Source organism: Hemitrygon akajei, chromosome 18 (assembly GCF_048418815.1).
Source record: "Hemitrygon akajei chromosome 18, sHemAka1.3, whole genome shotgun sequence".
Lineage (NCBI taxonomy): Eukaryota > Metazoa > Chordata > Chondrichthyes > Myliobatiformes > Dasyatidae > Hemitrygon > Hemitrygon akajei.
The window spans coordinates 41,672,604-41,695,464 of NC_133141.1; the positions used below are offsets into that span (position 1 = coordinate 41,672,604).

The 22,861-nt window shown below is 43.8% G+C and overlaps 1 protein-coding gene across 2 annotated transcripts in view; it reads right to left on the reverse strand.

Moving 5' to 3' along the window:
* Positions 1-22,861, reverse strand: part of kcnh4b (potassium voltage-gated channel, subfamily H (eag-related), member 4b) — a 219,771-nt gene that overhangs the window by 13,373 nt on the left and 183,537 nt on the right. For both annotated transcript variants that reach the window (XM_073071489.1, XM_073071488.1), the window contains one exon: positions 1,456-1,532. In XM_073071489.1, coding sequence (XP_072927590.1) covers positions 1,456-1,532 — 77 coding nt within the window. The remainder of the gene's footprint in view (positions 1-1,455; positions 1,533-22,861) is intronic.

Here is a 22,861-nt window from a genome sequence, read left to right on the forward strand (position 1 = left end):
TGGTAGTGGACAGCGAGGAAGACTATCAAAGGATCTGGACCAGCTGGAAAAATGGGCTCAAAAGTGGCGGATGGAATTTAATGCAGACATTAATTACACTTTGGAAAACCCAACCAGAGTAGGTCTTATATAGTAAGTGGTAGGACACTGAGGAGTGGGGTAGAACAGAGGGATCTGGGAATACAGATCCATAGTTCCTTGAAAATGGTGTCACAGGTAGATAGAGTCATAAAAGAAAGCTTTTGGCACATCATAAATCAACATAGTGAGTACAGGAGTTGAGATGTTATGTTGAAATTGTATAAGACATTGGTGAAGCTTAATTTGGAGTATTGTGTGCAGTTTTGGTCACCAACCTAACAGGAAAGATGTAAATAAGATTGAAAGAATGCAGAAAAAATTTATAAGGATATTGCTGTGTCTTGAGGACCTGAGTTATAGGGAAAAATTGAACAGGTTAGGACTTTATCCCCTAAAATATGAAAGATTGAGGGGAGATTTGATAGTGGTATACACATTATGAGGGGTATAGATAGGGTAAATGCAAGCAGGCTTTTTTCCACTAGAACTGGAGGTCATGGGTTAAGGGTGAAAGGTGAAATGTTTAAGGGGAACACAAGGGGGAACTTCTTCACTCTGAAGGTGATGGGAGTGTGGAATGAGCTGCCAGTGGAAGTGACGGATGCAGGTTCAATTTCAACATTTAAGATAAATTTGGATTGGTACATGGATGGGTGGGGTATGGAGGCCTATGGACCGAGTTCAGGTCGATGGGGTTTGGCATGGACTAGATGGGCTGAAGGGCCTGTTTCTGTGCTGTAGTGTTCTATGACTATAACAAAATAGACTACTAACAACAAGCTGGCTGTTTCTTGGTCACCATGGAGACGACTTTTTTTTAATCCTGGGTTTATTTTATTACTTGATTTTAAACTCTCCAGCTGTCACAGTGGGATTTGAACTCATGTCTTATTATGACTAGATCTCTGCATGCTGGTGCAGTAACTTTGCCTCCGTGCTACCAAACCCTCAAGCTAGCAGGTGCAAGATGGACAGGAGGAACTAACAATGCTTCAGGCAGAAGCTGCAAGACGCTTCCCACACAGTGTTTACTGCTACAGCTCTGAATGGCAATCCGGGAATTGCTTGTGACAATGAAAACTATCCAGTCAGCAGTTTCCCAAGATTACTGATAATTTCAGTAATTGCAACAATTCCTCAATGAGTGTTCCCTAATATTATGCCACAAGGAGATGAAGTGCGTTCAGATTTCATGCAGTACCTAGATGATGAGGGAGTAATCAGAAGACAAGTTCCCAACACATTGCTTCTGTCCATGCTGTACCTCTTGTTATGACCAGGATATCAATGTTGGAACTCTGAATAGCCTGCTTCCAATGGCAGCTCAGTCCTGATATAACATGAATTACTTGAGAGTTTCCCCACATACTTTACCTCCTGATTAAGTCGGCAGATGTTCAGCTTTATTTCCTGTGCCTCAGCTGCTGCAGTGGAATTCCCCTGAGATAAAGCTGTCAACAAAAGACAGTATTGTTAAAAGGTACCTAGGGCAAAGAAATGGCGGGGGGGGGGGGGGTGCGATGTTGGGGAGAACAGAGAAAACAAATCAGAGTGAGCCAACAGAAGGTAGGTTTAATATGGTTGCCTGTGACAGAAATTGAGATTATCACCAGAAGTGTTGAAAGGTTTGTACGTTCTCCCCGTGTCCACATACGTTTCCTCCAGGTGCTCCAGTTTCCTCCAACATTCAGGTTAGTAAAGGGTTAGTAAGGTGTGGGCATGCTATGTTGGCGTGATACTTGCAGGTCGCCCCAGCACATCCTTGGAGTGTGTTGATTGTTGATGCAAAACAAAACATTCCACTCTATCTTTCAATGTTTCAATGTACATGTGACAAATAAAGCCAATCTTTAACTTTATAAATTCTGAAAAACTTCCAGGTGATTTTCTGCAGGAAAGGTAAATTATTGGATTAAAGTGATCATACTGTATTATAGTTTCCATATAGCCTCCTGTGTCATTGTTCCAGTTAGATGTACTTCCAACTATGTAGAAGTACTTAATTTATAGTTATTAAGTAGGTTTTCTTTATTTCAATATTTTAATATGGATAAACATTTTGAATTGATGTTCCAGTAGGATTGGGCTATTCCAAACTCCAAGCTTGATCTCAAAAGATAACGGAGGTTTGGAAGGGAGAGCTAGGGAACTGCCAAGGGTTCCTGCCAGGCAACATTATCCTATTAGAAACAAACAGGAGGAAAAACTGCAGATGCTGGAAATCAGAAGCAACACACACAAAGCTGGAGGAACTCAGCAGGCCAAGCAGCATCTGTGGAAAAGAGTAAAGAGTCGACGTTTTGGGCCAAGACCGTTCATCAGGACTGGAAAGGAAGGGGAGAAATCACAATAAGAAGGTGGGGGAAGGGGAGGGAGAAATACGAGGTGGCAGGTGAGAGGTGAAACCGGGAGAGGGGAGGGATAAAGTAAAGAGCTGGGAGATCGATTGGTGAAAGAGATACAGGGCTGGAGAAGAGGGAATCTGAGAGGAGAGGACAGAAGGCCATGGAAGAAAGAAAAGGGGGAGGGACACCAGAGGGAGGTGATGGGCTGGTGAGGAGATAAGGTGAGAGAGGGAAATGGGAATAGGGAATGGTGAAGGAGAAGGGGAAATCACTAGAAGTTTGAGAAATTGATGTTTATGCCATCAGGTTGGAGGCTACCCGGACGGAATATAAGGTGTTGCTTCTCCAACCTGAGTGTAGCCTCATCGTGGTAGTAGAGGAGGCCATGGACTAACATGTTGGAATGGGAATGGGAAGTAGAATTGGAATGGGTGGCCACCGAGAGATCCCGCCTTTTGTGGCGAACGGAATGAAGATTCTCGGCGAAGCAGTCTCCCATTAGTCCCGTTAGTCTCATGCGATGAACCATAGAAAAGGATAGGCGAGGACTTCCCTCTTCTCCAACCACTAGTAACATTAAAAATTGGTGCAGTTAACAAGTAGGACAAGAGACATTGCCTAGTTAGTGCCACCTGAGCCAAGTCACTTTACTGGAGCATAGATAGAGAATTTTAGATTTCTGGAAACCACTGGCTGAATGCTAACCTAGAAGAATGAATGAAGACCTAGAATGTAGTTCCGACAACAATCAGAAAACTAATGCATTTGTAGAAACACATCATCTACTGGAGGAACTCTGTTGATCAATCAACATCTGTTCAGGGTTTTGGGGAGGAATTGTGGATATTTTGACCTGACAGAGGATGACCACGGTGATCACTCTAGCACGGAGTCTGGTTCCGTGGTGCAGAAGGGAAAGAGGAAGATGAGGAATGTGGTAGTCATAGGGGATTCCATAGTGAGGGTAACAGACAGGAGGTTCTGCCAGCCTGATAGAGATACCCACATGGTGTGTTGCCTCCCAGGTGCCAGGGTACGGGATGTCTCGGATCGGGTGCAGAGTATTCTGAAGGGAGAGGGTGAACAGCCAGAAGTCTTGGTACACATTGGTAACAATGACATAGGTAGAAAAAGGGAGGAGGTCCTGAAGAGAGAATTCAGGGAGTTGGGTAGGAAGCTGAAAAGCAGGACCTCCAGAGTAGTAATCTCAGGATTGCTGCCTGTGCCACATGCTAACGAGTGCAAGAATAGCATGATCAGGCATATTAATGCATGGCTGGGAGACTGGTGTAGGGGGCAGGGCTTCAGATTCCTGGATCATTGGGGACTCTTCTGGGGGAGGTACAACCTGTCCAAAAAGGACGGGTTACACCTGAACCCAAAGGGGTCCAATATCCTAGCGGGCACATTTAATAGAGCTGTTAGAGAGGGTTTAAACTAATTTGGCAGGGTGATGGGAACCGGGGTGATAGGGCTGAGGAAGGGGAAAACAGAAGTAAATCAAAGATAGCATGCAACAGAGATGATAGAAAGGACAAGCAGGAGATGAGGCATAATCACAGCCAGTGGGATGAGTTACAGGGCAATAGAGGCGTGGTGCAGTTAAAACAGAAATCAACAAATACTGACCTGAAAGTGTAATATTTGAATGCATGCAGCATATGAAATAAAATGGACCATCTTGAAATTCAGCTACAGATTGGCAAGTATGACGTTGTGGCTTAGGGATGGCTGCCATTGGGAGCTGAACATCCAAGGATATATGGTGTATCGAAAAGATAGGTTAGTAGGCAGTGGGGGTGGTGTGGCCCTGTGTATAAGAAATAATATTAAATCATTAGTAAGGGATGACATAGGATCAGAAGGTGTAGAGTCTCTATGTGTTGAGTTAAGAAATGGTAAAGTTAAATGGGAGTTGTATACAGGCCTCCAAGCAGCAACAGGGATGTGGATTACAAATTACAGCAGGAAACAGAAAAGGTGTGTCAGAAAGGCAATGCCATGATAATCGTTGGGGATTTTAACATGAAAGTGGATTGGGAAAACCAGGCCAGTAGTGGACCTCAAGAGAGAGAATTTGTAGAATGTCTAAGGGATGGCTTTTTAGAACAGCTTGTTGTTTAGCTCACGAGGGGATTGGCTGTGCTGGATTGGGTGTTGTGCAATGATCTGGAGGTGATAAGAAAGCTTGAGGTTAAGGAACACTTAGGGAACAGGGATCACAATATGATCGAGTTCACTTTGAAATTTGAGAAGGGAAAACTAAATTCCAATGTGTTGGTATTTCAGTGGAATAAAAGAAATTACAATGGCATGAGAGGGGAACTGGCCAAAGTTGACTGGAAAGGGACACTAGCAGAAGGACAGCAGAGCAGTAATGGCTGGAGTTCCTGCGAAAAATGAGAGAAGTGCAAGACAGATATATTCCAAATAAGAAGAAATTTTCAAATGGAAGAAGGACACTACTGTGGCTGACAAGTGAAGTCAGGGTCAAAGTAAAAGCAAAAGAGAGGGCATGCAAGGAAGCCAGAGCTAGTGGGAAGATAAAGGATTGTGAAGCTTTTAAAAACTTGCAGAAGGAACCTAAGAAGGTCATTAGGAAGGAAAAGATGAATTATGAAAGGAAGCTGGCAAGTAATATCAAAAAAGCTTTTTTAAGCTTTTTTAAGAATATAAAAGGTAAAGGAGGTCAAGGGTAGATATAGGACCAACAGAAAATGACACTGGAGATATTGTAACGAGAGATGCAGAGACGGCAGAGGAACTGAACGCATATTTTGCATCAGTCTTCACAGTGGAAGACATCTGCAGTATACCAGACATTCAAGAATGTCAGGGATGTGAAGTTTGTGCAGTGAAAATTATGACTGAGAAGGTGCTCAGGAAGCTTAATGGTCTGAGGGTGGATAAATCTCCTGGACCTGATGGAATGCACCCTCTGGTTCTGAAGGAAGTAGCTGGAGAGATTGCAGAGGCATTAACAATGATCTTTCATGAATTGGTAGATTTTGGCATTGTACTGGATGACTGGAAAATTGCCAATGATTGCCAATTGCAGAAGATCGTGAACCCAGCCCAGCACATCACACAAACCAATCTTCCATCCTTGGACTCACTTTACACCACACGCTGTCAGAGCAGTGCTGCCAGGATATTCAAGGATAAGTCCCACTCAGCCAACACACTTTTTGTCCCTCTTCCCTCCGGGAGAAGGTTCAGGAGCTTGAAGATTCATACGGCCAGATTTAGGAACAGCTTCTTTCCGATTGTGATAAGACAGCTGAACAGATCCTGACCCGGATCTGGGCCGTACCTTCCAAATATCCGGACCAGACTTGCACTACCGTACTTTCCATTTTCTATTTTCTAATTATGATTTATAATTTAAATTTTTATTATGTTTACTTCGATTTGTACTTCAGGGAGCACGAAGCGCAGAAACAAATATCACTGTGATGATTGTACGCTCTTGTTTGGTGACAATAAAGTATTTGTATTTGTATTATTTGTATTGTATGTTACTCTGCTATTTAAGAAGGGTGGGAGGCAGCAGAAAGGAAACTGTTAGCCTGACATCAGTGGTTGGGAAGTTGTTGGAATCGATAGTTAGGGATGAGATTACGGAGTACCTGGAGGCACATGACAAGATAGGCCAAAGCCAGCATGGTTTCCTGAAAGGAAAATCCTGCCTGAATAACCTACTGCAATTTTTTGAGGAAATTACAAGCAGGGTAGAGAAAGGAGATGCAGTAGATGGAGTGTACTTTGAGTTCCAAAAGGCCTTGGATAAGCTGCCACTCATGAGGCTACTTATCAAGATAAGAGCCCATGGAATTACAGGGAAGTTACTAACATGGGTGGAGCACTGGCTGATTGGCAGAAAACAGAGAGTGGGAATAAAGGGATCCTATTCTGGCTGGCTGCCAGTTACCAGTGGAGTTCCACAGGGGTCAGTGTTGGGACCACTGCTTTTCACAATGGATGTCAATGATATGGACTATGGAATTAATGGATTTGTGGCTAAATTTGCTGATGATACAAAGATAGGTGGTTGAGTGGGTAGTGTTGAGGAACAGAAAGTCTGCAGAGAGACTTAGATCATTTAGGGGAATGGGCAAAGAAGTGGCAAATGAAATACAATGTTGGAAAGTGTATGGTCATGCACTTTGGTGGAAGAAATAAACAGGCAGACTATTATTTAGATGGGAAGAGAATTCAAAATGCAGAGATGCAAAGGGACTTGGGAGTCCTTGTGCAGGATACCCTAAAGGTTAACCTCCAGGTTGTGTTGGTGGAGAAGAAGGTGAATGCAATGTTGGCATTCATTTCTTGAGGTATAAAATATCAGAGCAGGGATGTGATGTTGAGGTTCTATAAGGCACTCGTGAGACCACACTTCGAGTACTGTGTGCAGTTTTGGGCTCCTTATTTTAGAAAGGATATACTGACATTGGAGAGGGTTCAGAGAAAATTCACAAGAATGATTTCAGGAATTAAAGAGTTCCTGTATGAGGAACATCTGGCAGCTCTTGGGCTATATTCCCTGGAGTTCAGGAGAATGAGGGGGGGATCTCATAGAAACATTCTGAATGTTAAAAGGCCTGAACAGATTAGATATGGCAAAGTTATTTCCCATGATAGGGGAGTCTAGGACAAGAGGGCACGACTTCAAGATTGAAGGACGTCTATTTAGAACAGGGATGCGGAGAAATTACTTTAGTCAGAGGGTGGTAAATCCGTGGAATTTGTTGCCACGAGCGGCTGTGGAGGCCAAGTAATTGGGTGCATTTAAGGCAGAGAAAGATAGGTTCTTGACTAGCCAGGGCATCAAAGGGTATGGGGAGAAGGCAGGGGAGTGGGGATGACTGGAAGAATTGGATCAGCCCATGAATGAATGGTGGGGCAGACTCGATGGGCCGATTGGCCTACTTCTGCTCCTATATCTTATGGTCCAAATCCTATATCAGTACTGAGAGAGGAGAGGGGAGATAGGCAGTACAAAATGTGGGGAGGGAAGGATGGAGTTAGACACAGCAGCTGAAGGGAAAGATTACTTAATGCTTCCTTCCAGTGTGTCCACCTCCATTTCCAATCAAACTCCCAATTTTTCCACCCCCACAGCTCTGCATCATGCATATTTGTTGGCTCCCCTTCCAGGTTCCATTCATCCACTGCACAGCGTGTTCACTCATAGGTTCTTCCTCCTCATGTTTGGATGTGATTCTCATTGTCACCTCCTTTACTTATTCAGACTCCAGCACTGATAACCTTTCTGTTCCTGTCTATCTCCCTCTGCCCACCTCACTCCAGCTACCTATCCCTTTTTGCCTGCCTCCCTCTATCATCTACTGGTCCCCTGCCCCACCTGTCATCTTTCACCCCTTCCCAGTCCACCAATCACCTGTCTTGACCTTTGCCCTCTCCTCTTGAAATTGGCGATCACCCCTCTCCACTTGCAGTCCCGATGCAGGGTTTTGACCTGAAGCTTCAGTATAAGTTTTAGTGCAATTTGGCCTCTTTTTTTTAACCTTATTTCTTTCCTCTCAGGCTGTGACCATTGCCAGTCAGATTGCACGTCACTGACCGTCTTTCAAAGATTGCTGCTTTCAGTGCAATCAGAACTGCGGGAATTCCCAGAGTGTTATTAGAAGGGGATTTCCAAACTTTGGTTAGTAGTCATGAAGGGGTGAAATATTTTCAAGTCGAGCTGGTGTACAAGCTGGAAGGGAATATGCAGCTGACAGAGTTTCCATGTGCCAGCTACCTGTGTTCCTCGAAGTGGAACAAGGTCAACAAGGACGTTGCCAAAGGATTCTGGACAGGTTGTGTTATTGCATCTTGTAAATGGTGCAAGTTGCCTTGCTAGAAGAATGGAGTGAATATTTAAGGTAGTGGACATGGTGCGTTGAAGATGAGGTGCAACATCACAAGTGTTATGGAGGGTGTTCCATTGCACTCCTAGCTTGTGGCTTTGGGGAGTCAAAGAAGTGAGTGACTCTTCGCAGAAAACCCAGAAAACACAGATTGTATGTGGCTGGTCCATTTAAATTATTGGTCAATCGCTGATAGTTTTAGAAGGAAAATACAGAGGTAAAAATTTATTGAAGAGACTTAGTGAAAAAACATGACCTGCAAGTTAAGGAGATGTAATGATCTGGCCAAAAAATTGAGAGCAATAGCGCTTTCCTAACTTTAAAGAGAGCTGTTTTGAGGCAAAGTAAACATTTGAAGAACGTACAGACATGTTAAATCTGTTCACACTGCATCTTTAGAAAACTCCTCATTAAGAGGAGGAAATTCTTTGCCTGCTACAACATTGTGCGGTCACAAAAACAGCTTAACCAGCGATCTTTCTGTCTATCATTACTTGTGGAAATGTTTAATAGAGATGGGGAAATGGAAATAGCACTTAATGAAAGGTTAAGACTCCAGGCATTGTAGGTTCCTAAATTCAGTTCAACTGTTGGGAGGAGGTGTAGAGTGGAGCAGGTGTCAAGCAGGAGAAGAAAATGTAGAGGAAAACCTGACAGGCTCTCATTATTCCCCTAGCAGTTTCTGCATTGTTTAAGACAGTCAGTCATATGAATAAGAGGGGTCAGAGGGTTATGCTGATGATTAGACTGGAAGGAGACTTCCTTGGAGCAAAATTTCTGGCAAAAACAGGTCAGGCTGAAGGACCTGTAATTTTACCTCATTTTCAGGGATGAGAGAGAAGCTTCTCAATCAAATAATGAAATGTAGTGTTACCATACTGCACAAAATGACAACCACTTATAAATGAGAGACACAAGACACTACAGGTTCTGGAAGCTGGAGCAACACACATAAAATGCTGGAAGAATTCAGCAGGTCCTATGAAGGGAAATGGTCAGTCGATGTTTCGGGTCGAGACCAGACTAACACTAACCCAGTCTAGATGAAGGATCTGGCCTGGAATGGTGGCTGCCCATTTTGCTCGAAAGATACTGCTTGACCCGCTGAGTTCCTGCAGCATTTTGTGTGTCAATAAATGGAAGTTTGCTGCCGAAGGGTTTCGGCCCGAAACGTCGACTGCTCCGTTCCCCCAGCATTTTGTGTGTGTCGCTTGGATTTTGGACATCTGCAGATTTTCTCTTGTTTGTGAATGTTTGCCTCACTTCAGATTTTGACTTCAGACAATTAATTTTAGTTGAGTGTTGCTTTCAGGAATGTTGGAATGTAAAGGCTTCAAACAAGTAAAACAATGAAGATTAGTCAACTGGATCTGACATGATAGCACTGACTGTTATATCTGACATGTGCATTATTCCTCCAGTCAGTTATTTCTCCTTGTAGTTTAATGTAAAATAGAATTTATAATAAATGAACACACTTGCTTAACTTGTGGACAAGGAGCAGTGCAATGTATTTTGGATCAATTCTTTTGTGTCGTACAGCAATCACCTAGGAAACAAAATATTGTGTTCTCACTACAAGTAAGTTTTCCTCCATCCATTAGCATTTATGGTCTTGGCACTCTTGTCCGGTGCTTAACAATAAATAGTAACATGAGATCAGACAGTTTTGAAACCCAATTATGTTATTGCATTCATCTTTCATAGCCGTTATTTAATGCTATCAGGGTAATTGTGTAGCTGGGTAAATAATCTGTATTTGAGTCTTTATGTCATTGTAACTGTAATGCTAAATTAATTGATCATATCAATTCCATAAATGTTAAATCTCAATTGACTTGATTGATATTATAAAATATTTAATGTCCTGTCTTATTTTCAGGAATAAAGGACAGAGACACAGAGCTGAGGTGTTCTATATGCTGAAACAATACTCAAGGAGCCTGTGCCGAGATTCCAATGATCAGGCATGCTAGAACAGGACTTTTAATTGGATCCTCACACAAATGAAATCAGATAGGCTGGGAACTCAGATCTACACCTCGGACTTCAACTACTGCACAGAGTCTTGCCATCTTCAGAAGTTTTCTGATGACTCTGCCATAGTTGGATGCATCAGCAAGGGAGATGAGGCTGAGTACAGGGCTATGGTGGGAAACTTTGTCACATGGTGCGAGCAGAATCATCTGCAGCTTAATGTGAAAAAGACTAAGGAGCTGGTGGTGGACCTCAGGAGGGCTAAGGCACCGGTGACCCCTGTTTCCATCCAAAGGGTCAGTGTGGACATAGTGGAGGATTACAAATACCTGGGGATACGAATGGACAATAAACTGGACTGGTCAAAGAACACTGAGGCTGTCTACAAGAAGGGTCAGAGCCGTCTCTACTTCCTGAGGAGACTGAGGTCCTTTAACATCTGTCGGACGATGCTGAGGACGTTCTACGAGGCTGTGGTGGCCAGTGCTATCATGTTTGCTGTTGTGTGCTGGGGCAGCAGGCTGAGGGTAGCAGACACCAACAGAATCAACAAACTCATTCGTAAGGCCAGTGATGTTGTGGGGGTGGAACTGGACTCTCTGACAGTGGTGTCTGAAAAGAGGATGCTGTCCAAGTTGCATGCCATCTTGGACAATGACTCCCATCCACTCCATAATGTACTGGTTAGGCACAGGAGTACATTCAGCCAGAGACTCATTCCACCGAGATGCAACACTGAGCGTCATAGGAAGTCATTCCTACCTGTGGCCATCAAACTTTACAACTCCTCCCTCGGAGTGTCAGACACCCTGAGCCAATAGGCTGGTCCTGGACTTATTTCCACTTGGCATAATTTTCTTATTATTATTTAATTATTTATGGTTTTATATTGCTATATTTCTACATTATTCTTGGTAGGTTCGACTGTAACGAAACCCAATTTCCCTCGGGATCAATAAAGTATGTCTGTCTGTCTGTCTATTGGTAGACACTGGCTTAAGTCCATTTTGTTGCTTGGACACAGGTCTGTGTTGTTGCTGAATATCACAGTGGCACCAGCACCAAGCCAAGATGGACAGTGACATCCAGAAAACACAATTCAAGCCCAGCTGATGTCCCTTATATCTTTCCCAGTGGCAGATGTCAATGCCTGATCTTGGCCTCAAGGCAAATTTGCAAGATACCATACAAGAAACACAGCTCATGGCTGAGCAATCTTCCCTGTTCACCCCCAAACCATTGTCACTACATCTGAAATGGACACTTGCAAACCACACGACCATCTCCACTCCTGTCTCTTAACCACTCCTGGCCGGGCGTCTATGGGATACAGCTCCTACCTTGGTACAGAATACTGGTCGGTTTGGATGGTGGAGTTGAGGTGGGAGGGTGAGTATTGTGACTGGTTAGAAAAACAATTAATTGGGGCTAGGATACATGAACAGGGCCCTGTGCACATCAGCAGTGAGGGGGAGGACAGAGTAAATAGTAAGGCAAATACTTAAAGGAGAATCTACTTGTAGATGCTTTGGAATGACTTGCACTGCTATTGTGGAGTTCCAGCGCTGAAGCAGACTTTGTCGTATGTGCCTGTTTTCTTTGTGACATCAGAACATGCACTGCACACATGCCCTGGGGCTTCTGGATGACAAAACAAAACAGGATGTTAACTAAATTCAACTGTGCATCGTACAAAACGGTTGGGCTACTTCAGAGACCATGAGCAGCAACAACTTGCTTTGATACATTTTGTATTTTAAATATATATATTATATATATTTTAGTGAGATAAAATGATTTGAGATACTCTGCCCAAGCATAACTGAGGAAAAAGTGCCATTGAACCAAAGCAGCAGAGGTCAGCAGAAGAGAGGAAAATCTGGGTAAAAAGATCTTTCGTAAATGCACTGTAGAAAGAGGTGAGAGGGATAGAGAGGGATAGAGAGGGATGCCAGTCTGCACCAGCACTTTCTTTTATGGACTTTTTGCAGCCTTAAAAATGACCATAGAAACATAGAAAACCTACAGCACAATACAGGCCCTTCGGCCCACAAAGTTATGCTGAACATGTCCCTACCTTAGAAATTACTTGGGTTACCCATAGCCCTCTGTTTTTCTAAGCTCCATGTACCTATCCAGGAGTCTCTTAAAAGACCCTATCGTATCCACCTCCACCACCGTTGCCAGCAGCCCATTCCATGCACTCACCACTCTCTGCGTAAAAAACTTACCCCTGACATCTCCTCTGTACCTACTCCCCAGCACCTTAAACCTGTGTCCTCTTGTGGCAACCATTTCAGCCCTGGGAAAAAGCCTCTGACTATCCACATGATCAATGCCTCTCATCATCTTATACACCTCTATCAGGTCACCTCTCATCCTCCTTCACTCCAAGGAGAAAAGGCCGAGTTCACTCAACCTATCCTCATAAGGCATGCTCTCCAATCCAGGCAACATCCTTGTAAATCTCCTCTAATACTAATCACCAATATTGGCATTACCATAGAGACTTTCATTTGTGCTGAAGAGGACGATCTTGTTTGGTCCTTTCACACTGTAGGGCTCATCAGTTTACTGGAATGCTGAATTGCCAGAATTCAATTAAATGGCCATTGTTTTTGCAAACTTGTTTATGGTTAACACACCTTTAAAGTGTTGTGAGGAAAGAATGCGGGGGGGGGGGTGTTGAATGTCAGAGATAGAATTTTTTTTACGCACAGTGTGGTGGGTGCATGGGATGTGCTGTCAGGGTGATGGTAGAGGCAGATACGTTAGAGACATTTAAGAGACTTTTAGGCACATGGATGGACCCCCATCACCACTTCATACACAACCCCTAGTGTCACTTTATGTCAGTCTGTGTGTATAAAAGTTACTTGTGCATTGTATTTTATAGGATTGCTTTTATATTTATATTTATTGTGTATTTTTTGTTTTTTTATTGTGTTCTTTATGATTATTGTTTTTTTTATGCTGCATCAGATCCAGAGTAACAGACCAATTTCTTTCTTAAAGCTTTTCAAGTCACTATTAAAATAAAACTTTCATTTGGGCTGAAGTAGGTGATTGTGATTGGTGACATTAAGCTCTCATGAACCTGGCGTCATTACTCTCAGTCAAAATTATAAATTCACTGGGAACTTATACTGAAATCCTGGACTACAGTAGTTTTATCCTACACCTACCATAAACTCAGCAGATATAAGCAGCAGTCGCTGATGAATGGCTTTGAAGAGAGATCCGGTGTATTAATATTGCATCACTCAAGGTTTCACAGCTGCAGCAGAAATGGTCTGGCTACAGACTAAGCCTCATGCCGACTTAAGATTACCTATACTAAACATAGTTCATGAATGCTTTAAAACATTGAACATATTCCAAACTTCAAAAAAGAGTGTAATGTGGTCAGCACAATTCCCTTTCATTCAACAATTAATTATATCAAAGAAATCTCTAAGTTCTACCTAATTTCTGTTTCACGCACAATACACACTCCCATTATCTGCTTTCCCACGCAGGTTAAATTTGCCACATCATCTCAACCCTGCTAACAAGTTTCAAAGTGGATTTTTCTCTCTGTAAATATATCCATTTTTGCAGAGAATTAGCTCTTGAAGTAGTTAGTAGCTCTTTACATTGAATTGCCCTGCTCTTTGCAATGATTATGTAGAAACCTGAAAATTCCATGTTTTTCATGTTGATTTTGCTCATTAAATAGAGGGGAAGCTTTGCTTCCAGTTGCCCAGTGTAGCAAAATAATAAACTGCCCTTTCATGAATGAATTAATGATTTTGCTACATCTAGTGCTCAAAGGAACCCTTCACCATACAGCTAACTCTTTAATCACAGGCTAGAAACCTATTTTATAAACTCCAATTAAAAAGTGTGATTCTCCTGTTTCAACATTTGTAGTTTGTCCATCGCACCTCCCATTTCTCTGTTCCTCCTTTCAAGGCCGTGATCCATGCTATCTCCAACTGCACACAGACAACTTAATCCTCACCAATCAACCAGGTAAAGCCAGGTTACAAGAGCTTGTGAGGTATGCAACGCTATAAATGACTGCAACAAAATAACAAAACCTAATCTTCTCACGCAACTTCCTGCATCCACTTTCCAAGAGGAATTGCTGGGGAGAGTTCAGGAAACTGCCCTATTAATCTTTCCCCTAGGACAAGCAATCACTCTCGTGAATATTCACATTCCAGCCAATTAGTGTTTCATTGTGGTGGTATTTAACTTCCTTCCTTTCGTTTCAGTTTTATCGGGCCTTGACCAAAAGTGGAGCAATGCCAATGCTTGTTGTTGTCCTGGTTCTGGGAAAGAAGGCTACCATTTCGAATGAAGCTATTAGTGAGCAATATTCATTTAATATTAAGTTACTACTGCTGAGTTGCTGTTTGGCATAAGCTTTAGTTTGAAAGTTCTAGTTAACAGCTAGTTGGCCTAGCATTTATTGTATTTCCTGTATTTCTGCACAATTCCTATTAAAGTCAGTGAACTGTTGATCCTTCTGTGCCCCTCTCTCTCGGCACTTGGGACATAACCACACAGCTGGTGTCAGCAAGTCTCGAGCAAAGAAAATAGACTCAGCAGAGAGAGATCAGCTGACCTTGGCTCTAACATTCATTGGCTGGATAGGAGAAAAGTTACAGTCAGTTGAAACTGTGTTGGGAGAAGTGACACAAGCAGTGTGACAGATACTCTCAGTCTGACAAGTCCAACCCAGACTGAAGTTCATGGAGGAGAAACTAAAATCAGTCAAAGTTGGGTTGGACAATGTGTCTCTTGCAGGGCTACTATCAGAGTGGCAAGCCCAGTCCCATCTGGAAGAACAGGTGTCAGCCCTGGCAGCGACGGTTCACTGCAGCCGGTCGGAATCAAGTGGCAGTGATTACCACTCTTTGCTGACACAATTCAGCAGCCTTTAGCCATGTCAGTCCCACTCCAAGCATTTCCCAGGTCCCCCTCTTCAACAACCTCATTAATGCCCAGACTGCCATAACAGTGTCTGGACCAGAACCAAATATTCCTCAACTAGGCAGATACTCTGGTGGCCCTGATGACTGCAGGAACTTTATTATCCAATGTGAGCTGATTTTTGAAGCCCTGCCTGGTCGGTTCGCTGATGATGCTATAAACTGGTGTATATGGTGAACCTCTTAGACAGTCTCTCACTTGCCTGTTCAATGCTCTCTGGGAACAAGGTTCCCCATAGCTCTGTCATTCCAGAGTTCAAGTGTGTTTCTGATCTTCCAGTATGGGGTTCGGAAGCTGCCCACTGACTCCAGGACCAGCACCAAAGTAGAGGGACAGTGAGGGACAAATGGATCCATGTAAAGTTCAGGCAGTCACAGAGTGGCCCAAACCATCTATGGTGAAACAGATGCAGTGCTTCATGGGGTTTGCAAACTTTTATCGACACTTCATCCAAAAATTCAGTTCTATTTGCAGACCCCATAAATGCTCTCAACGAAGAAGACTGCTGCAGGATTCCTTTGAACAAGTAAAGCAGACCAAGAATTCTTGGAGCTAAAGCAACGCTTCACCACTGCCCCAGTGCTGCAACGTCCAGACCCATCCTGTCCACTCATCGTCGAGGTGGATACATCAGATGTTTGCATTGGAGCTGTGTTCTCCCAGTGCCGGCTGCACCCCTGTGCCTTTCTTTCCCGTCATTTGACATCTGCCAAATGTAATCACGATGTCAGGAATCGAGATCTTCTGGCTGTCAAGGAGGCTCTGGAAGCATGGTGACACTAGCTGCAGGGGGTAGAGCATCCCTTTTTGGGATGGACGGATCACAAGAGCCTCTTCTCCATTTGGGCCACCAAGAAACCCAACTCCCATCAAGCCCATTGGGCTCTCTTCTTCACCCGGTTTAATTTCACCCTCATCTACCGTCCTAGCAGCAAGGATACCAGGGCCGATGCTCTCTCCTGGTAGCTCAACATGTTTGAGGACATCAATCTAGAACCCATTGGTCCTCGCTCGTGCATTGCTGCTCCAGTGATTTGGAGAATAGAGGTGGAAGCGAGGGACGCCTGATAGTCATATCCAGGCACAGGTGGGAGACCTGTCAACTGGCTGTTTGTCCCTGCCTCTGTGCACCCCAGAGTGCTGGAGTGAGGTCTTCCTCCTATCTTCTTGGACATCCAAGAATTCAAGCGACCCTTGAATTTATTAAGAGATGATTTTGGTGGCCATCTATGTTCCAGGGTGTCCATGACTTTGTCTCTGCCCGTCCCACTTGTGCCCACAACAAGATGCCACACCAGCACCCTACAGTTCTGCCTAGGCTCACCGCCCTTGGTCCCACCTCTTGTTGGATTCTGTCCCTGTCTAATGGAAACACTACCATTCTGGGAGTTGTGAACTTATTCTCCAAGGCTGTCCACTTCACTGCTCTCCCCAAGCTCCCGTTGTCTTGTGAGACTGCCACCATCATAGTTCAGCATGTGTTCAGGCTGCACAGCCTCCCTCAGGACATACTGTTTTTTTTTATTAAATTTTTTTATTAGTTTTTCAAAACATTTTACAAAATTAAAAACCCCAAATCCCAATGAGGAGCATTAATACAGAACAAGGTTAAGCATACAATAACAATATGCTACAAAGGAAGAGAATTTAACAAAAAAGCACCTAAATTAAAGACAAGTGAGCTTAGTGTCCTCCCCAAACCCCACAACACAAGAAAAAACAACAACAACTCCAGACCAACCACAACACAATATAGAGAGTATAAGTCCGGACAGTCAAACTCCCAGACTGTGAATACACTTAGCAACAGAGGATAATAATGCCTACTACCAGAAAAAAAAAGGGAGCTGAAAGCAAGGGACCGAAAAGAAAAAAAACCCCTAGTCAAGAGGAAGGTTATGAAAGTACTCGATAAAAGGCCCCCAGATCTTATGGAACTTTAAATCCGAATTGAGAACTGAATAATGAATTTTTTTGAGGTAGGACATACTGTTTGATCATGGACCACAGTTCACATCCTGGTTTTGGGAGGCTCTCTGTTCTCTGGTTTGTCTGCTGTCTGGTTTCCACTCCCAATCTAATGGCCAGACTGAGAGAGTGAACCAGGAGTTGGAGACAACCCTGAGCTGCCTTGTCTCTTCCAACCCCACGTCCTGGACTCCCAACTGGTTTGGGCAGAGACTGCCCACAACAACCTCCAGTCACCCTCCACTGGCATGTCCCCCCTCTGAATGCCAGAAGAGATTCAAGCCACCACTCTTCCCTGCCCAAGAGATGGATGTGGGAGTTCCTGCCACACATAGGCCCCACACTACATGGGAATATTCATAGTGGAGAAGGCTATCAAGAAGGTCTCATATAGATTGCACCTACAATCATCAATGAAGATCCATCCAGTATTCCATGTTTCCCGGCTCAAGCTGGTGACTACTACCACTCCTGACTCCAGTCACTCCCCCTCCTCCTCCTCCCCACTTGGTGGATGGGTCCCTGGCACCTCGCAGGGTACGGGGCAGATCCAGTACTTTGATGATTGGGAGAACTACGGCCCTGAGGAACATTTTTGAGTTCTGGCCCCTGACACCCTGGACAAGTCTGTCATCTGGGACTTCCAGCGGGTACATCTCTCTGGCACCTCGGGACAAGGGCCAACCATGGACTGTACCATGGGGCCTCTGCACCCTCGCAGATGAACTACGGAAGAGGTTCGCCAATCACGCTCGTGAATATGCACGTTCCAGCCAATTAGTGTTTCATTGTGGAGGTATTTAACTCCCTTCCTCTCACGTCAGTCTTGTCAAGACTTGACCAAAAGTGGAGCAATGTCAACGCTCCCTGCTTACTGTTATCCTGACTCTGGGAAAGAACGCTACCATTTAGACTGAAGCTGTTAGTGAGCAGTATTCTTTAGTATTAAGCTAATACTGCCGAGCTGCTCTTTCTGCATTAGCTTTAGTGTGAACCTTTTAATTAATGGCCCGTTGGCCTAGCATTTATTGCTTTTTTCTTTATTTCCATACAGTTCCTATTAAAGTCAGTGAACTGTTGATTCGCTTCAGTGCCTCGCTCTTGGCACTTGGGCCATAACTGCATACTTCATGTCACTCTTTGTGTATCTTCTTGTTTGATAGAGTGAAAATGAGGCATGGAAACTCAATCTACATTGTTTAGTGTAAAGAAAAGAAATGAAGACTTGTATTTATATAAAGCCTTTCGCAATCTCTGGATATTGCTAAACCGTTTAGAGCTAGAGTACCCTTAAGGGTAAATGTAGCCTCAAGAACTAATTGTACCATGTGATATGACATTAATACAGACACAGCATCAGGTGAACACTTGAAGTGTTGTACTAACATCTCTATCTTTGTTTTTTGACTTTGCAAACTGAAGCACTAACGAACCCATAGATCATATATGTCAAACTCAAGGCCCGCGGGCCAAATCCGGCCTGCGGTGGAATTATCTTTGGCCCGCGAGATAATATCTAATTACTATTAAAGCTGGCCCCAGTAATCGAAGGGCCTATGGCGTATGATATGGCTAATGCTGAGTTTATTCAGGTACCAGGTTTTCAGGGTTTTTAGTGTTTATTCGGCAGTCTTGCTCGTCAGTCTTCTTCATAAGAAACGGAATTTGTAAAGTGAAACACTTTGTAGTGATAGCAGAGACTGAGACACATGAGAGCAGGCTGAAAAAACGGAGGCAACGAAAGCTGCGTTCGCACGCATCCGACTGATCCGGCCCGCATGAAGCTGCATTTTGCTCAATCTGGCCCGTGACCTAAAATGAGTTTGACACCCCTGCCATAGATAATGTGTTGGCGCTGAATCTGGTGATGTTGACACAGCTGCAGGACAGCGATCTAAAGTGAAGGAAATAAGGAACATGTTCTCTAGCTGGAACAGATGTTGGTGATAGATGTCATTATGTAGTCCGCAGCCTGACATGAAGACATGGAGAGCTTTTGCATCTTGGCAGCTATAAATCAGGGCACTGAGTACCGGAGTTGGCATGTTATGTTGATGTTGTATAAAGCATTGGCAGGGCTGAATTTAGAGTATTATGTTCAGTTTTGGTCACCTACCTACAGGAAAGATATCAATAAACTTGAAAGTGCAGTGAGAGTTTACAAGGATGTTGCCGGGACTTGAATTTATAGGGAAAGGTTGAATAGGTTAGGACTTCATTCCCTGGAGCGCAGGGGAATGAGGGGAGATCTTATAGAGACATACAAGATTATGAGCAGTATAGATAGGGTGAATGCTTGCTGTCCTTATCCCTTCAGGTTGGGTGAGACTAAAACTAGAGGTCATGGTGATTAGGGTGAAAGGTGAAATACCGAAGGGGAATCTTCTTCACTCAGAAGGTGGTGTGAGTGTGGAATGAACTGCCAATGGAAGTGGTTGATATGGGTTCAATTATAACATCTAAGGGAAGGTTGAATAGGTACACGGATGGGAAGAATTTGGAGGGATATGGTCTGGGAGCAGGTAGATGGTAGATCAGTTCAGCAGAAGGACCTGTTTCCATGCTGTAGTACTCTACAACTCCATTCAATATAGCTGCAAGTGCAAAGGTGGTACTTAAAATTCACAAGGATTCTTAGGGGCATATTTCTAAGAAGCCAGCAGGGAGTAAACCCATAGAAATGGCAATGAAGGCATGGTCATCTTCAAGCTGAGTCACAAGGATGCTGGAAATGGATTCACTGGGAAATCAGTAGGTAATTTGAACACAAAAGTGACGTGGCTGCAAATGGCAGGAGGCCTCACCATGTGTTGTGAGGGTAAAAACTGTACCCTCCTACAGTTGTCACAGGGTAGAGCAAACCTCTGCTGGAAGTAACGATTGGTAAAGATGGAAGTCCCCATTTTCCTTGGACGCAGAATTTTGGACTAGTCCTGTTGGGGGACTATACGCTTACAGAATCAGAAAATTAGGAAGTAAAAATGGAATACTGAACAGTACATATTGCACATCCAAAGGGGTTGGAATAAGAACATAGTAATATCTATACAAATTGATGCCATGGCAATTTGGGCAGGGTGTGTAGCTATACTATAAATTTCCAATGTTACAAAGCAAAACAATGTTGGATACATTTTGGGAAGGGCACTGTGAATAATTGGGGGAGAGGCGAACTGTTGATTTGCCAGTGGGGAGGCAAGGGTCCGGTTGTCCATTGTTGTATGGGCCATGGATAGGTGTCACCAGAGTCACAGAAAGGAATCATTAGAGAAAAACCATTTGGCCCATCAAATCTATACCATCCCAATGTAAGAGAAATCCAACTAGTCTTGCCCTTCTGCTCTCATCCCATGTAGAGAGTTGTAAAGTCAGACAGCTCCATCATGGGCACTAATTTCCCCACCATCAAGGACATCTTTAAAAGTTGATGCTTAAAGAAGGTAGGGAATGGAAGAGGATGGCAGCAGTGATAGGGGACTCTATAGTTAGGTGGGTCAGACAGGCGATTCTGTTGACGCAGGAAAAGAAACAAGGATGGTAGTTTGCCTCCCAGGTGCCAGGGTCCGGGATGTTTCTGATCGCGTCCACGATATCTTGAAGTGGGAAGGAGAACAGGCAGAGGTCGTGGTACATATTGGTACCAACGACATAGGTAGGGAAAGGGAGGAGGTCCTGAAAACAGACTACAGAGAGTTAGGAAGGAAGTTGAGAAGCAGGACCACAAAGGTAGTCATCTCGGGATTACTGCCTGCGCCACACAACAGTGAGAATAGGAATAGAATGAGGTGGAGGATAAATGCGTAGCTGACGGTTTGGAGCAGGGAGCAGGGATTCAGATTTCTGAATCATTGGAACCTCTTTTGGGGCAGGTGTGACCTGTACAAAAAGGACGGGGTGCACTTGTATCCCGGGGGACCAATATCCTGGCGGGGAGGTTTGCTAAGGCTATTGGGGAGAGTTTAAACTAGGTTTGCTGGGGGTTGGGAACCAAACTGAAGAGATGGAGGAAGGGACGGTAGGCTCACAAATAGAGAAAGCTTGGAGGCAGAGCGAGAAGGAGGATAGGCAGGTGATGGAGAAGGGACGCGCTCAGACTGATGGTTTGAGATGTGTCTATTTTAATGCAAGGAGTATTATGAATAAAGCGGATGAGCTTAGAGTGTGGATCAGTACTTGGAAATATGATGTGGTGGCCATTACAGAGACTTGGATGGCTCAGGAGCAGGAATGGCTACTGAGTGCTGAGTTTTAGATGTTTCAGAAAGAACAGGGAGGGAGGCAAAAGAGGTGGGGGCATGGCACCATTGATCAGAAATAGTGTCACGGCTGGAGAAAACGACAAAGTCACGGAGGGATTGTCTACGGAGTCTCTGTGGGTGGAGGTTAGGAACAGGAAGGGGTTAATAACTCCACTGGGTGTTTTTTATAGACCACCCAGCAATAACAGGGACATTGAGAAGCAGATAGGGAGACCAATTCTGGAAAGGTATAATAATAAGAGTGTTGTTGTGGTGGGAGATTTTAATTTCCTAAATATTGATTGATATTTCCCCAGAGCAAGGGGTTTAGGTGGGGTGGAGTTTGTTAGGTGGGTTCAGGAAGGTTTCTTGACACAATATGTAGATAAGCCTACAAGAGGAGAGGCTGTACTTATCGGGTATTGGGAAATGAACCTGGTCAAATGTCAAATCTCTCAATGGGAGAGCATTTTGGAGATAATGATCACAATTCTATCTCCTTTACCATAGCATTGGAGAGGGATAGGAATAGACAAGTTAGGAAAGCGTTTAATTGGAATAAGGGGAAATATGAGGCTATCAGGCAGGATTTTGGAAGCATAAATTGGGAATAGATGTTCTCAGGGAAATGTATGGAAGAAATGTGGCAAATGTTCAGGGGATATTTGCGTGGAGTTCTGCTTTAGGTACGTTCCAGTGAGACAGGGAAAGGATGGTAGGGTACAGGAACTGTGGTGTACAAAGGCTGTTGTAAATCTAGTCAAGAAGAAAAGAAGAGCTTACGAAAGGTTCAAAAAACTAGGTAATGATAGAGATTTAGAAGATTATAAGGCTAGCAGGAAGGAGCTTAAGAATGAAATTAGGAGAGCCAGAAGGGGCCATGAGAAAGCCTTGGCGGACAGGATTAAAGAAAACCCCAAGGCATTCTACAAGTATGTGAAGAGCAAGAGGATAAGTCATGAGAGAATAGGACCAATCAAGTGTGACAGTGGAAAAGTGTGTATGGAACTGGAGGAAATAGTAGAGATACTTAATGAATACCTTGCTTCAGTATTCACTACGGAAAAGGATCTTGGTGATTGTAGTGATGACTTACAGCAGAATGAAAAACTTGAGCATGTTGCATTTTAATCTGCCTCCACTACTACTCCTGGAAGTGCACTCTAGACCCTTACTACTTGCTACGTAAAACAAAGATTTCCTTGTGTAAATAAAAATTTAAAAATAAAACTACAGATGCTGAAAATCTGAAATAAAACCAGTAAGTGCCGGGAATATTCAGCAGGTCAGACAGCATCTGTGTAAAAAGAAACAATTAAATTTTCAGGGCAAAAACCCGTTGCTTCCTGGATTGTCTCTGGGCCCAATGATGCCTTTAAAGGAACAACAAGGAGGAGGA